This window comes from Adiantum capillus-veneris, chromosome 2 (genome assembly GCF_014529385.1).
Source record: "Adiantum capillus-veneris isolate H3 chromosome 2, ASM1452938v2, whole genome shotgun sequence".
Taxonomy (NCBI): domain Eukaryota; kingdom Viridiplantae; phylum Streptophyta; class Polypodiopsida; order Polypodiales; family Pteridaceae; genus Adiantum; species Adiantum capillus-veneris.
Genome location: NC_140932.1, coordinates 80483003 through 80497810, shown reverse-complemented (window position 1 = coordinate 80497810; position 14808 = coordinate 80483003). Strand labels below are relative to the sequence as shown.

The 14808-nt window shown below is 41.1% G+C and overlaps 1 protein-coding gene and 1 pseudogene across 10 annotated transcripts in view; one reads left to right on the top strand and one right to left on the bottom strand.

Annotated features, from left to right (window-relative positions):
• The window catches only part of LOC147463059 (magnesium/proton exchanger 1-like), a 50257-nt gene extending 44618 nt beyond the window's left edge, over positions 1–5639 (bottom strand). For 6 of the 10 annotated variants that reach the window (XR_015184847.1, XR_015184849.1, XR_015184848.1 and 3 more), the window contains exons 1-2: positions 4901–5639; positions 1952–2127 (exon numbers count right to left, since the gene is read on the bottom strand). Coding sequence is in view for 1 of the 10 variants with exons in the window: in XM_086486901.1 (XP_086343027.1) it covers positions 4901–5237 (337 nt within the window). In the remaining 9 variants the exon portion in view is untranslated. The remainder of the gene's footprint in view (positions 1–1951; positions 2128–4900) is intronic. The other 4 variants (XR_015184851.1, XR_015184855.1, XR_015184853.1 and 1 more) reach the window with 2 other exon arrangements.
• A 745-nt stretch (positions 5640–6384) lies between these two features.
• On the top strand, positions 6385–8536 carry LOC147463058 (peptidyl-prolyl cis-trans isomerase FKBP19, chloroplastic pseudogene; annotated as a pseudogene).
• The last annotated feature ends 6272 nt before the right edge of the window (positions 8537–14808 follow it).

The window sequence follows — 14808 nt, the reverse complement described above, 5'->3', positions numbered from 1 at the left end:
CTCCAGGGCCTCCTCTTCTCCTCAGATTGGCTTGGCAGCGCTAAGAGAAGGAGGAACCTCGGACATTCTACTTTATGAAGCATAATAATAAAGAAATACCGAGAAGGGGCAGTCTTTGGGGCCAGTGCATCTGGGCGTGGAACTACGCCCTGCCGTGTCGACTGTCCTCTTCTCTCCCTCTCTCTGTTCAAGTTATTTTGCAGTTTCTCATGTGTCTTGCAATAGATCTTTGGCTTGGGGTGTTCAATTCTATTACACACCCCTCCCCCCCCTTCAGATTGCATCTTGTCAATTTGAATGAAGAGGGACTCGCTTCATGATGATTGACAATACTCACAATTAGATGAAAATGACGTTCCGGTTTCCTGTGCCAATCAATGTAACATGAGAACATATGTTGCAACTTGCACAATTGCCGCAATCTCATCATCTTTGTGGATCCTCAATTTGGGAGCCTCCCTTTCCAACGATGCTCCAAATTAGGGGCAAGGTGTGGTAGGTTGCATGACCCCAAGCACCTTCCTTGAACTCCTTAGATAGCCAATCACTAATGACACTCTCACTGTGGCAAACAACGCTTCAATCTTATCTCAACGCACACACCCCTATTCAATGATCCCGATACGTTGTTTGTTTAACAGATCAATTCAATGTTGGTTTGTGCCAACCATGCATGTCCCCCAGAGCATGCCCAACACATATACACCTCTTGAACCATGCAGTTTTGTGACAACCATACATACCCAAAGAATCAGGGATGCATGTATTGGTGCCTCGAAATGGCTGAATGACCGGCTCTAGAACGTTTCAAAATGCTTAATTCGTCCACTTTTCTGTTTTGGTACTGCCTGAACAACACAGAATGTGGGGTTGTCCGAGATGGGCATGTCCAGACTCCAGTTGGAACACATTTTGAATGTATAAAATGGCCAAATGGGAAGGGTACCTTTTCAAGAGGGGCTCTCTTTGAAAGGGGTCTCTCTTCACAAGCCATATAAGAGATCCCCTTCCCCTTAGGCCTATTGCAAGTAAAGCTTGAAGCTCTACCGCTCCCAGGTCTCTTGAAGTAACAAGCACTCTTGCGAGGGACAACTTGCCTCCCCCTCCCCAGTTGCTGTTGTGCTTAAAGCTTACTGAAAATTGTGTATTTAAATGTTTTTGTGTCCCCATTCAGGTCCCTGTTCCCATTGTGCCACTTTGGCCATTCCCGTGCCACATTCCATATTTCTCTGTATATGCCCCCACAATATATCTAGCACATATACCTTGTTAGACCATGCCTTCAGCCTTGGGCTAGGATATTAGGATTTCTTAACCATTTGGCAGATGCAATAGAAGCATATGCTTTGACAGCCTGCCTTTGACTCCTTTGATTATTTCCATGTTTCACTTACGCATGTGCATGGACACGTAAGCACAGCAATCCAAAAACATCATTTACAACTAAGTACAAATTATAAACTCCTAGTGATCGTCCTCAAGACTTACTAATTATCAAATTCATTATGCAGAAAGTAAATTGAACACTATGACATTCACAGTAACACCAAGAGTGCCACATTGCGAACACTAGGTATCAAAAGGAAATCATACACTCCTCACAACCACACACACAGACGATTACTAGAATATAAAGGTCTGCAAACTGATTTTTGGTCAAAGCTCAAGGGATAATATCCAAGCAACAAAATATCCGTATGCAGGTAAGGTGCACTCCTACCATGATAACAGGCAATACAATCATTTGTTGAATCATTAAACCATAGATGGCTACCTAAAACGCATCAGGCCTTGCAAAGAGCCTTAAAACCCCACTGGACCATTGTGTTTTGGACAACACCAAGAATCTTGCACAGTTTGTTCTGCTTCGAGCTCAATCTGTTCTCTTACCAAACTAATTCCATGTATTCTAGATAGCAGAGAGAGAGAGAGAGTATTCATTGAGACTAACCAAAAGAATAATGTAAAGCCACACATATGCCCACAGTGACCAAGCTAGCTCCACCACCCAAACTCCAAGATCTAGAACTTTTTTGATTGAGCCTTTTTTCAGTATGATGATACACATAGCATGTATAAGATAAAGATCACAAGCAGCAGAGCCTACAAGAGTGCCTGGACCCACACCTGCAGTAAATATACTAACGTGTTACTATAAAGTGTAGCATCTTTACGTCATACGTCTTGCATGCAGAAACAGTTAGCAGGATCTTGTCCAACCAAAACGCAGCAAAGTAAAACAGCTGAAGTAGCTCATGAGTGTTTTCTGATCAAACCATCAAAAGTACTAAATATGCCCATGCATCACTCACATAATCTAAACTATCATCATCAACAACAACTATCCTACTCTTCCAGCAGGGCACTTAAAATATATTGTAGATGCAATATATACATAGATGAATCCCCAGATTCACCTTTAAAGGAAACTGCAGGTAAAGACAACATATATTTGATTCCCAGAAACACCCCAAACCAAGAAAGATTCATTCCTTTTGCATTTCTCATTATTGGAAATGTGCAAAAAACTGCAGGTGAGTACCTTCACAAACAAACCTTGCTCTCCAATTTGGAGTTTGAACTTAGTAGCACTTATTCTCAAATGATGGTCTTGGTGACTGTGATGCTTGCAAGGACAATTTATACTAAATAGGCAGTTTCCTGGAAGCAGAACAGTGTCATTCCTACTGAGTATTTACTAGTTGTTGTGGAGAAGACAAGAGGCGGTGGTCTTTGGCACTGAACCGCAAGTGGCTGTATCTAAGCCACAGGTTAGGTAGGCTCCATTAGTCATGCTCGTTGCAAAAGTGGCACAATGCAGTGCAAGTTTTAGTGAAAGGGAGAAAAAAAGAAAAGAAGTTCAAATTTACAGAAAACTAACCAGTAAGACTCACAATATAGCGTTACTGTTGTGTTTAATCATAAAAGAAAGCCAAAAAAGATGTTTTGAAAAGCCAAAAGAGTGGAATAAGAGAGCAAAAGTGACAACACAAACAATGTTTGACAGATGAGATCTGCTCAACTCATGATCTTCCTCGCGAGCTACAATAGGAAGGAGTTGTCCTATAATTGAAGAATGATGGCCCTGAATTACAAGTGATGAAGGTGTGGATTACTCTATACTAAAAGTCCCAAACACCCATTCCCCAATTTCTTTGGGTTGCATTGGGTATGTATGCCATGTGTTCACGCAGTATGAATAGTAATGAGCATGTCTGCTGTCACAAGTGGAAGTGCACACATATATCAATAGAATTATATAAATGAACCAAATTAAGTGAAAGGGAGCTAGAGAGAATAAAGAAGATCGACAGCACATTAGGGACCACAAGATGTGTTGCCCCCCCCCCCCCCCCCCCTTTTTAAGAAATACTTTAATTGTTGGGGAGGATCTAAGCACATGAACCGGAGATGGGGTACTTGTAGGTCACTCGATTTGATCTCAGTGAAAATCCGCTCTTCAAACTGACTCGGATTCCAATGGGAAATACCTCGAGCATAGGTGTCACGAGCACATCTAACCCTATGTGCATGTGGAAAAGCTGTAACTCCTAATTCTAGGGTTTAGGACAGCCTAGGCAGTGTTCTGGCTCCTTTGTGAGCCTGTACGCAGGATGTGCACTCTAGAGTAGCTGCATACCCTCTAGCGATAGAGAGGGGGCGCCCTTGGAGGGGGGTTTGGGTCCTGGGACCCCATCTAGTGTTAGTCTTCTTCTCTCTCTATCACTCACATAAGCTTCACTTAAAGTATCATTCTCTCCTCTAGAACCTTCACTCAAAGTATCATTCTCTCTTCTCTCTCTAGTCTATTGCATATCTCTCTCATGAAGTAAAAGGAGCTCTCTCATGCAATAAAAGCAACCTTGAGTACGCATAGAGCACTTATCCTGAGTTATCACCATAAATTACAACGGGCCAAAACCTTCTCCTGCTCTAGTCTCAGAGAGATGATATTCCTGCAAGAACACAAACTCAAGGGGCGGCAGGGTTGCTTTTTTAGGCAACCGGGCAGCCACCACGAATAGGGGGCCTGCTCTTGCTTTTCGGCTGAAATAGAGCAAAAGAGGGGGTGTCTTGCTTTTCCTGCCAAAGACGGGGGAAGAGAAGGGGCAATTCTAGAGATAGAGGGACAGAGAGAACATTGGCTGTTTTTTACAGCATAAAGAGAGAAACTAGGTCAATTGTCACAAAGTGATCACATGGCAATCACATTGGCAGAAGAGAGAGTTGCTCCGCCATATTACTCTACATGGCATCAATGTGCCATTGTGGCATATTTATGTCACGTCATCAAATGATGACACATGGCTGAAAACAAAGACTCTGACCCTAGGAAAGCCTAGGAGCAGGGTCCTCAAGCCAGCCTATCGGGTGGGCATATACATGGCTTGTACCACCGGAAAAGGTATGTCTACCTCAAATATGGCTAGGCACACCCACAAAATAGCCCTCACTTCCTAATCTGCTCCCGGAAAATACTAGAGCCACCACCAGACAGGAGATGAAACTCTAATAGGGCCTTCATTGTACAAGGGAGTAGTCCAAGAACTTTTCGTTCTTCTCACAACCTGTGAGAAAGAATCAGTGGTCGCATAGGTCCATAACTTGAGCCTCTCGTATGGTTGGTATTAGCACTTAGCACTAACCATCCAAACAGAACTTTTCACTCTTCTCACAACCTGTGATAAAGAAACGGTGGTCGCATATGTCTATAACTTGAGCCTCTCGTACGGTTGGTATTAGCACTTAGCACTAACCATCCAAACACAGTCATTCCTCAACAACTTCAAAGATGCATAGATAATGTACACAAACCCTCATTTACTGCATAAACACAAAAACACACAGCGACACTTATATCATCCCTCACAGATAACAAAGTTACATCAAAATGAATTACCTCCTGCATAAAGATTTCCAAGGTTCAAGCATGCATCAATTGTGGCCAGTGAAATTTGAGGAAAACTGGTCCCAAAAGCAAGAAGGGTGATGTCTGCTACTGTGTAGTTCCACAACCTTTCACGTTTCACAATGAGTCTCCCAGAACTAGGATCACGTTTGGAAACTTGACGCGTCTGTTGAACAATGGCCTCCATGCCCAAGAAAAAGCGAGCTGTAATGGCGAAGAGTCCAAGAAAACAATATGCGAGTAGGAAGCAGTATAAGAAGCCCCGCAGAATGGAATTTAAGCTTGTCTCGATGCCAAAAAGAAGGTAAGAGGAGCAAGATCTCTCCATCCCTCTCCTCGGACTGAAAATCCCCTCTGCTGCAACTCAAGCATTATCTGCATCCATCTCATAAGTAGTGTCCCAAAAAAGACGAGGTCCCCAATACCGACGTCAACAAGTCAATTGCTAGAGCTTCAGCACAAAACTATGTGCTAAACAGAAATTTTATGAACGCACAAATGGTGCTTGGGTTTCTCTGTAGGCGAGCTTCAAAGATATCTGTAAAAGAGGCGTACAAAAGAAACCATTCTCTCTTTTTCTCTCTCTCTCTCTCTCTCTCTCTCTCGGTACGCAAGAGGCTTGCGATCACTCTGATACTCTCGGCATAGCGTTACATCTTCGCGTAGACAGAAGAACTGGCTATTTGGGGTGCTAGGAATGGTCCATGCATTACGAACAAAAAAGTATAATTGAATAGTGCGACACATCTATGCTCTTTATAATGCAGCTCTATACTCTTTATAATGCAGCGTAAAATTTTTGAGAAAGGAGAAGGCCTCCACGCGTGGAGTTCTCCAGGCCTTGCATGGACTCCATCGCTTTCCAGCCTTCCTCGTTGTTGACAGCATCCGTCCATGCCACAGCTATACTCTTTATAATGCAACGTAAATTTTTTGAAGAAGGAGAAGGCCTCCACGCGTCGAGTTCTCCAGGCCTTGCATGGACTCCATCGCTTTCAGCCTTCCTCGTTGTTGACCGTAGCCATCCATGCGATATTATATGCTTTTCCAAGCATCGCGTACAACTACGTGTAGCCTTGAAGGTACTTTGTTTTTCAATCCTACATACCTACAGTAGCCCAAAGGCCTACGAGAGAGAGGTCCTACTGGTTGTAGGTGCTCGCATGCGTACAGCGTGTGTGTGTGTGTGTGTCAGAGAGAGAGAGGGTGACAAACAGTGTGCATGTATCTGTTTGGATGTCATTATTGTGCACTGAAGACAGAGAGAGGGGGAGAGAGAAAGCGATTGGGAGTCAATACTTGAAAAAAAAAATCCAAATTTTTGAAAAACCTACAAGTGAGTATTGCTCTGCAGCGAACAGTGGCGACGAGGCGGTAAAGCCAGGCATACATGGACAGAGACGAGGTTGTCGCAAAGGTGAAAATCGACAAGTTGTAGGAGACAGGGATTGGGCATGCTAAAAAGCTAGGCAGAGATGGGGACCAGGCATGCATTAGAGATTGTTGAAGGCGAAACAGAGGTGGAGGTGCAGTATATCGAACATGGCTAATTAGTTGTGGAGCAGGGCCTGCGAGCAATAGATTGTTGAAGCTGCTCAAGAGCAGAAGTAGCTCAAGGTCAGAGTAGACTTGACATGGGTGCATCACCAAATACGGTGTGAGCGTGCAGATGTCACTGCACATGGGCACTCAAGGAAGAAAAGATAAGGCAAAAACAGAGAGAGAGAGAGAGAGAGAGAGAGAGGTTGCTAGGTAAGGAGGGTGGGACAAAATGTGGGTAGAGAGTAGGAAGACAGAAAATGAGGAGGGAAAGGAGAGAGATAGAGAGAGTTATTTCATTCAATGAAGGCCAATGGTTGAAAAAGAGACAGACATGTATTTAACTATACTTTATCTTAAAGATCTTGAGGAAATGTCCAACTCTCATGCTTCCAAGCTTTGGACAATGCTAAATCAACAACATCGCATTGAGCACCTCCACACGTTTATCTTGCTAGCCTTGAGGATGTGATGTAGCTTCACACAAAGAGATAGAGTAGGATGGTCTCGGAGTCAAACTAGCACTACATGTGCCTCACGTGGGCAACATGAGCATATGGAGAGAGAGAGAGAGAGAGAGAGAGAGAGAGAGAGGTCTTGAACAAGGCTTTACATTTTTCTTAATCAAGATAATTTTTAGGTAAGTAAGGACAAAGTTAAAACTCTTCCCGTGTTAAGGTCAAAATTTGAAGAATTTGCCGATATTTATCCTAAAAGCGGGAAAATTTTACCAATTTTCTTCAAGGAGAGCTTGGAATGTAGCAAAGATTTTGCATTTTTGGGAAGTTTTTGAAAAAATGAAACTCCAACTTTCTGAGATCATTGGAAGTAAATAAGGGCACAGTTGAAACTCTTCGAGTTTTTAGTTCAAAATTTGAAGAATTTGCAAGTGCCAGATTTCTTCAATGAAAGCTTGGAATCGAAAACCCTTCTACTTTTATAAACTCTTCCGGTCTCAAGTAGCCCAAAATGGAAGGACATGATGGATGTAGAAAAGTTGGATGCTTAGTACATCCACGATCACTATCTCGCCACCCAGGGGACATGCTCTACAAAGAGAGGAGGGACGCACCTGTCAAAAATTTGTTACACCCTCGCGTGAAGCACCAACGCGAGAGAGAGAGAGAGAGAGAGAGAGAGAGAGAGAGAGAGTTTCCTCGGCAACTTGGTAGCTCTCCAAAAGCAACCACAAACCGTTTCACAAAAAAAGGGAGTCAGGAGTTCTACGATGAGAAATCCTTTATCTACCTATAGGGTAAAGGAGCCAGTTTAGAGACACTCAAGAAAACAAGCGTAATTTTAGGCGGGATTTTGTAAATTTGGTCAGATTTGAATTTTGAAAATTGTATGAGATTCCTCATGCAAAGGCAGATTAGGTAATACCAAGATTGATATTTTTTTTATTTAATTTAGTCAGTCAATTTGAGAAAGTTTAAATTTTGAGGTCTTTTAGGGGTTAGAGACACCCAAGGCCCAGTAGTGGGACAGTTTTCAACAAATCACAAGTTGACACATAAGCAAGATTCCTAGTAAATTTTGTGTCTCTAAATCGAGGCGTGTATGACTTTTAAAAGGCACCTGTGTTACAACTGGCTCCTTTACCCTAGCACTCACTACTTTGGCTTTCAATGTTGCACAAGCTGAAAGAGTGGTGGCATTAGAGTTTGTAGACATGCCAATCTTGCCAAGGAAATATTATGAAAAACCAAAGACGAAGTATCTTGAATGTACGAAAACAGAGTTTGGAAGGACTTGAGGTTGACCATCAAAAGAGGGAAGTGAAATTGTGGTGGTGGATTGAGACGTTACACTATTGGCTATTATGGTTGTATTTTTGAGACCCGCAACAAAGAAAATTTAATTGAGGGAAATGAGAAGTATTATTTGAAAATTCGCATGAGCTTAGGTGGTGTGCGTAGAATTATATTACCATTGAACTTGGATATCCAAATAACAATTTCAATAGGCAAGGCCCAAAGCCTTAACTTTCTCAGAGTAGAGGGCGTTTGCATTTGTGTTGCAGAACTAGGATCTGGTTCATAAGACATTGCCTTTTACATAGAACTCATGAAGATTTCTTCCACATAAAGGCATCGAATGCGTGAACAATTTATCTCAAGATTTCCTCCCCATAGGGGCATCAAGGCCATGCAAATTGAGCATATCTTGACTAGAAAAGATATCTTAACATTGTTCAACAAGGATCATCTATCCACACACACACACACAGACCTAACCAACGAGTCTTCAATCAAGAACTAAGAGAAGGGGAAAGGAATATAATCAATAAAGAGGAATAAGAGAATTTTTTTGTTGTTGGAGGAAATCCAACACAGCACCAAAGATATGCCCAATGAGTATTGAACACGAGACTTCATGAGAGAGAGAGAGAGAGAGAGAGAAGAGTTTTGACGTCGTAGACACAATCTCAAGCAAAGTCTTGAAATGAAGGCATGTTTATTCAAGAGGGAACTATGATAACAAATTAGAAAGGTTATTCCAACACCGTCTTCTTTTGTGTGTGTGAGAGAGAAAGTTGCAACTCCTTACCGGCCTGCATTTGCCCATAAGGAGAGAACGATTGATGGGGGGGAGAAAAAGAGGGGAACTGAGGGCTAAAATCCAACGTGTGTGTGCATGTGTGTGTGTGTGTGTGTGTGTGTGTGTGTGTGTGTGTGTGTGTGTGTGTGTGTGTGTGTGTGTGTGTGTGTGTGAGAGAGAGAGAGAGAGAGAGAGAGAGGTTTTAATGTCACATGAACACATCAAGAGGCCTCAAAGACGAGTCTTGAACTTAAGACCCCGTATTTCAGAGGGAACTATGATAACCAATATACCACACTCAAAGTTATTCCAGTTTCCCCGTCTTGAACTTAAGACCCCGTATTTCAGAGGGAACTATGATAACCAATATACCACACTCAAAGTTATTCCAGTTTCCTCTTCTTATTCGATAACGAAGATTTCAAAGATCTACCCAACAAGTCTTGAACTCAAAACTTTGTGTGTGTAGCTGTTTAATCTTAGATAATAAGACATAATTGAACTTTTACATTCAAAAGACAGTTGGCTATGGAACAAAGAAAAGATAAGTACAGAAACAACTCAGTATTAGAATCATTTATGTACAATGTTTGTAGGAATGAGGTCACATTCCAGTATACAGGTAGTACAAAAACTTCTCGAATCATAAGTGAGTGTGCAATCTAGGTCAGCTTGCCAAAGTTAAAAAAAACCTCCAAGATAAGATAGAGTCCTTACCTGCATCCATCCAAACAAAACAGCAGTTCAGTTAGCCTTGGATGTGTTTTATAGGTATCAATGGACTATACCAGTTGTTATCCATGTCCATCTTACAAACTTTTTTGAACTTTACAAGCTTAGTCCAAAGTTTAAAATATATATATTCTCTAATTTCCAAAAAGAATCCCAGAGTTTCTAGTCAAAGAGTACCATTTTGATTAGAAGGCCATCACCCCTTCTAATCCAAGTGTTAGAATCCCCCCTATCCATATATTTTAACGGTTTTATCAGTTATGAAAGCTCTACCAAATGAAGTTTATAAAAAGTTTTATTTACAGTTTTATTTAAATATATAAAATATCAAGCTCGTTTAAACTTGCTACTAGGTTAGAAACTCATCATAGCGAATGGACTCCAAATCATCCCTTAATTTGTACATCATATACCATATACTTCTCTTAAGCCATCCAAGTAACAAGGAGCACTGCTAAAAGCCAGGCCTTACACCGAACCATGAAGTTTTTTTAAGGGAAAAGATATACCATGTTTAAAGTGTTAGCACCATAACAATAACCAAAGCTATAACCGGAGCAACATCTGGTCGAGTGAATGAAAAAATTGTATTGTATATCCTAACCTTACTAAAGTAAAAGAATAGGGTGTAAAAGAACCATCTAACACATGTATGCAGCAGGGTGAAGTTCTATCTTTTTGTTTTTACAAAACAAGATGCCAATGCAAAAAAAGCAGTATATCGGCCAGAGTTAGGGAATCGTTACAAAAGACGTAATCGAATGCATTTCTGGCAGCTTTCTTTACCAAAGTGATGCCAAAGTAATATAACCAGTCTCAAAAGGCAGACAACAGTAACCCATCATATCAAGTCCTTAAAGGGAACACCAACTACTAGTGGGCAGGCTAAAACGTAAAGTATAGCTTTTTTTCAAAATGAAGGTTGTCGTTCAGAAACAGCCATAATGTACAGCCTGGCACAATGCATATAAACACACAATCGGTGTGCAGAGGGTGGAATACCATACCCCCTTTTCCCAGTTCACTATCCAAACCCAACTATGGTTCAACCAGTCAAAAGGCAACAACCCATGTAATCAAGGCACCAGTTAGCCGGCCAGCCTGCAAACAGATTAGTGCGTATTCAAAAAAATGCATGTCTGTACCTGTTACTAGGGTAAAAGGCCATAGCCAAACAAGTGGTCCAGCCATCGATATAGTAGTTGATTTGTATCATGGTAGAGAAACAAAGTTTTTAAGAGCAATCACTAGACAGTAAGCTGTAAAAAAGAACTCTAATACGTTATCTTTAACATAAAAATGTAGCACTAATAAAAAACCTCATGTAACATGCAACCAGAAAACCAAAGTTTTTAAGAGCAATCAGTATACAGTAAGCTGTAAAAAAAGAACCACTAATACTTATCTTTAACAGAAAAACGTAGCATAGATAAAAAAAACCTCATGTAATATGCAACCAGAAAACATCTTTTAACATTAACAGTGCCTGCGGCATTACCATAGCCACCATGTCATGGCATGTAAGCCATGTGTGCTTCTCATCAAAGAGTATCATAACCCCGGTATTAGAGCAGTAGCAACATGCTTTTTTTTTTAAAAAACCATTCTCAACAGTAGTTATTTCAAAAACCTACAAAACATAAAACCATATGGCCAAGGAAGCGGACCTGTGTGCTAGAATTAGTAGTGAGCTCCATGCTTCAATGTCAAAACACCACGCAGATTTTTCAAGGCAAGGCAACAACAAAACAAATCTAAGTGAGGGCCAGAGAAGTGGCCTCACCTTTTTATATAGAGGAAGGAGGGAGGCGGTCCGCTAGATCGTAGTCATGAGTATAATCGCCATGAGTGTACCGACTGCATTACATGACAGTGAGGCCGCCTATGGTTGCAGAGAGAGAGCCCCTGCGCCTTCACGGCAAGTAATGGTAGTAGGGTAGTAAATCATTAAGTAAAAACCTACTTGCAGGTAAGAGATACGGGCCTAGTCCCATGGTGAGGAGGTGAAGTTTAACAAATAAAGGCCAGAAACTATATCTAAATACCACTGTGTGTGTGTGTGTGTGTGTGTGTGTGTGTGTACCTGCCCTAACCCAGGCGCCATACACAATGGGTTGGTAGTAGGCCCATTGTGTATGGGCCTACTACCTTATTAGAGAAATGAGATTATCTTGGTTAAAGTGTAATCCAGGCCAATTATGCTGGGTGAGAGATTGTGTAATTATCTTGGTTAAAGTGTAATCCACCCAATTATGCTGGGTGAGAGATTGTGTAATTATGTCACAGACCTGGTTTCTATTAAACCCGTTAAGGTAATACTTTCTGATTAGTAAATTAACATCCTCCCAAGCAAGGAAATAATCAGAGGAAAAATAGAAAATTACGTGTAGCAGGCTGATACATGAGCTAATAGCAGCCTTGTGAGGCCTATTGGTATTCCTTTCTATGAGCTCCACAAGTGGTAGTTTCAGGAGATCTCTTTTCCAAACGAACCTTAGGTCATATCCACCGACAGACGTAACATGAAGAGAGATAGAAAGGTTAAGGAATTGGACTAATGTGCAAAAATCCCCATTGGGTGTAATGATCCCATGTAAAGATGTAGGTTCAATTTTAAGGCAGTGAGGATAAATCAGACAAATTTCTTTGAGGAAGGCTGTATTTTTGACACTTAATAAGTCATCCATATATTTATAGGTATGTCTGAATTGTGAAATGTTATTTTTGCAAGATTCCATGGCTCATAAAACCATTCATATTCGAAGAAAGCAAGGTAGATATTACACATAAGTGGAGAACATGAGAACCCCATGGGGATGCCTAGGCATTGGTTGAAGCATAGACCGCCGGAAACTATAGTACAGTTATTAAGCAGCCATGAGATGTAGAAGCAAAGCTTTTCTTCATTGAAGTGTAAGGAGTGATATTTTTTAATCCACCTGGGTTTTTTGGATAGAGAGATGTAAAACAGTTTCTTCTTTCTAGCATTGGAAAAAGCCATTTTAATCACCTTGGCAAGAATGGTCTTAAGGCCAAGATCCCCATCAAGGGGAATGTTTTCGTAGCATTGTGTAATGTCCGCAGTGAAAATGTGAAAGATTTGTTGTGGAAGGTTAAGCGAGACTTTTGTAGAGTTTTTCGTAAGCCAAAAGGGGTTGTAATGTATATGAAAGAAGTCATGGCAGATTTTTTGTTTAGTGGCATAAAAAGTTCAAACTCGGTTGTAATGTATATGAAAGAAGTCATGGCAGATTTTTTGTTTAGTGGCACAAAAAGCTCAAACTCTGCTAGTATAAGGTCAAGGCAAAGCATGATATCCTTGGTGATATCAGTAAAGATACCATTGGAAGCATCAAATATCCATCCGAACTTATGCTTATGAATAAATCTTATAGGTGGGAACTAATACTGGTAGCTTAGTGTTCTGTACAAAGTAGCCTAGATTCCCTAAGCATTTTGAGATGTTATCGGTAACTGTTTGTAGTGAAGAGTTAATATTGTAGAATTCCTTTCCAGATACTCGATCGCAGGCAGCCTTCCAAGCAAGGTATTTGCAAATAAGAGTGGGGTAGTTAGAGCTTTTGTCAAGCCCAACTACAAACCATTTTGTCAAGTTGTGATGTAAGCCAGGATTCATCCAAGGATAACCATTTTCTAGGAATTTGTGATATTTTTCGAAGGAAGCATTCCTTCACAACTTTTTTTAAGTCCGATCGGACTGTCATCTCCAGTTGGAGAGCACTGACAAGATCAGTGAGGCAGCTTAGTATAGCTAATAGAGCAAGGTAGGGTTTTTGGGAAAGTTAGGTATATGATCGAGCCCATTGGCCAAGATTCTACGTACTTTAGTATTTTCAATAATGCTAAGATCACAGGTACAAACATGTTTTCCATATGCCTCGAAGTTCCTGCAAAAGATGGTAAATTGATAGCATGTACGTTCGGAAACAGAATCACGTCGAAGAAAGTAATTACTGTAAACCAAATTTTTCACGGGTTGTTGATACTTCCATCCTATGAGTATATTATCAAGTAATTTGTGATTGCCAAAAAGGAGTTCAAAGCACTCACAAAAAAGGTTTTTTGGTTGAATCCAATCGAGAAGTACATTGTGAAAGAGACAGTGTATGTAGATATATCTTTTGTTCGGAACCACTTTGTTGAGAGTTCTTCTACCGCAAGGGCTTGTAGTAACCTGCAATATCATCAAGGATTACATTTCAAGGAAATTCCTGATGGGGGGAATCTTGCCTCTACCCCTAGTGTAGCTACGAGCTTTTCCCCGGTTAGAGGATGAGCTAGGTGTTAAAACGGAAGTGAAGGAGTTGGGGGTAGTCAAAGAGTTGGGTCTTTTTAGAGCAAGGGAGTCATCCTCATCAATACATGGTTTAAGTAAACTAGTGATGATCTTAACACCTTTATAGTTAGCATAAGTAGTTAGGTAAATCACAGGTTCATCAATTTTTAATTTCTTCAGGATATCCAGCATTAGTCCACGGAAGATGTTTAAGGCAATCTGCGCAATTACAATTTGCTTAGCTTGGCCACCCAACCAAGAGCAAATGAGAGAGAGGTGAAAATCCACAAGTTTTTCTGAGAAGAGTAGGTCAAGATGGTTGAGAATAAACCAAATGGTATGATCGAACCACATGATGCTGGATTCACAAGAGGCTTTAGGGTCAAAAAATTTGCAGGCACATTTTACATAAGACCGAAAGACATTCCAGATGGATTCAGTGTAGAAATCCGGGTTACTTTTAGCAACTTTTGTTGGAATTAGGGTTGCAGAGAAACACACACAGCTTGGAGAAGACGAAGGAAGCTCAAGGCACACAATAGAGAGTGTGTTACTTAGTGTGCAATGGAAAAATTGATAGTCCCAGAGTGATGGGCGTATATACAATGCACGGGGGAAAAAACCTCCTAAAGACGGAAAAAATGCCCCGGCGGTCCTAGTGTGTTCACACACATCACTACCACATGTATATGGTAACAAATCTCCCCTGGAGTGATGCGATGAACGAGAGCTGGCACATGAGTAAAGGGAAGTGCCATGCCCTGAGGACAGGATCAGTCCACAAAGGGGA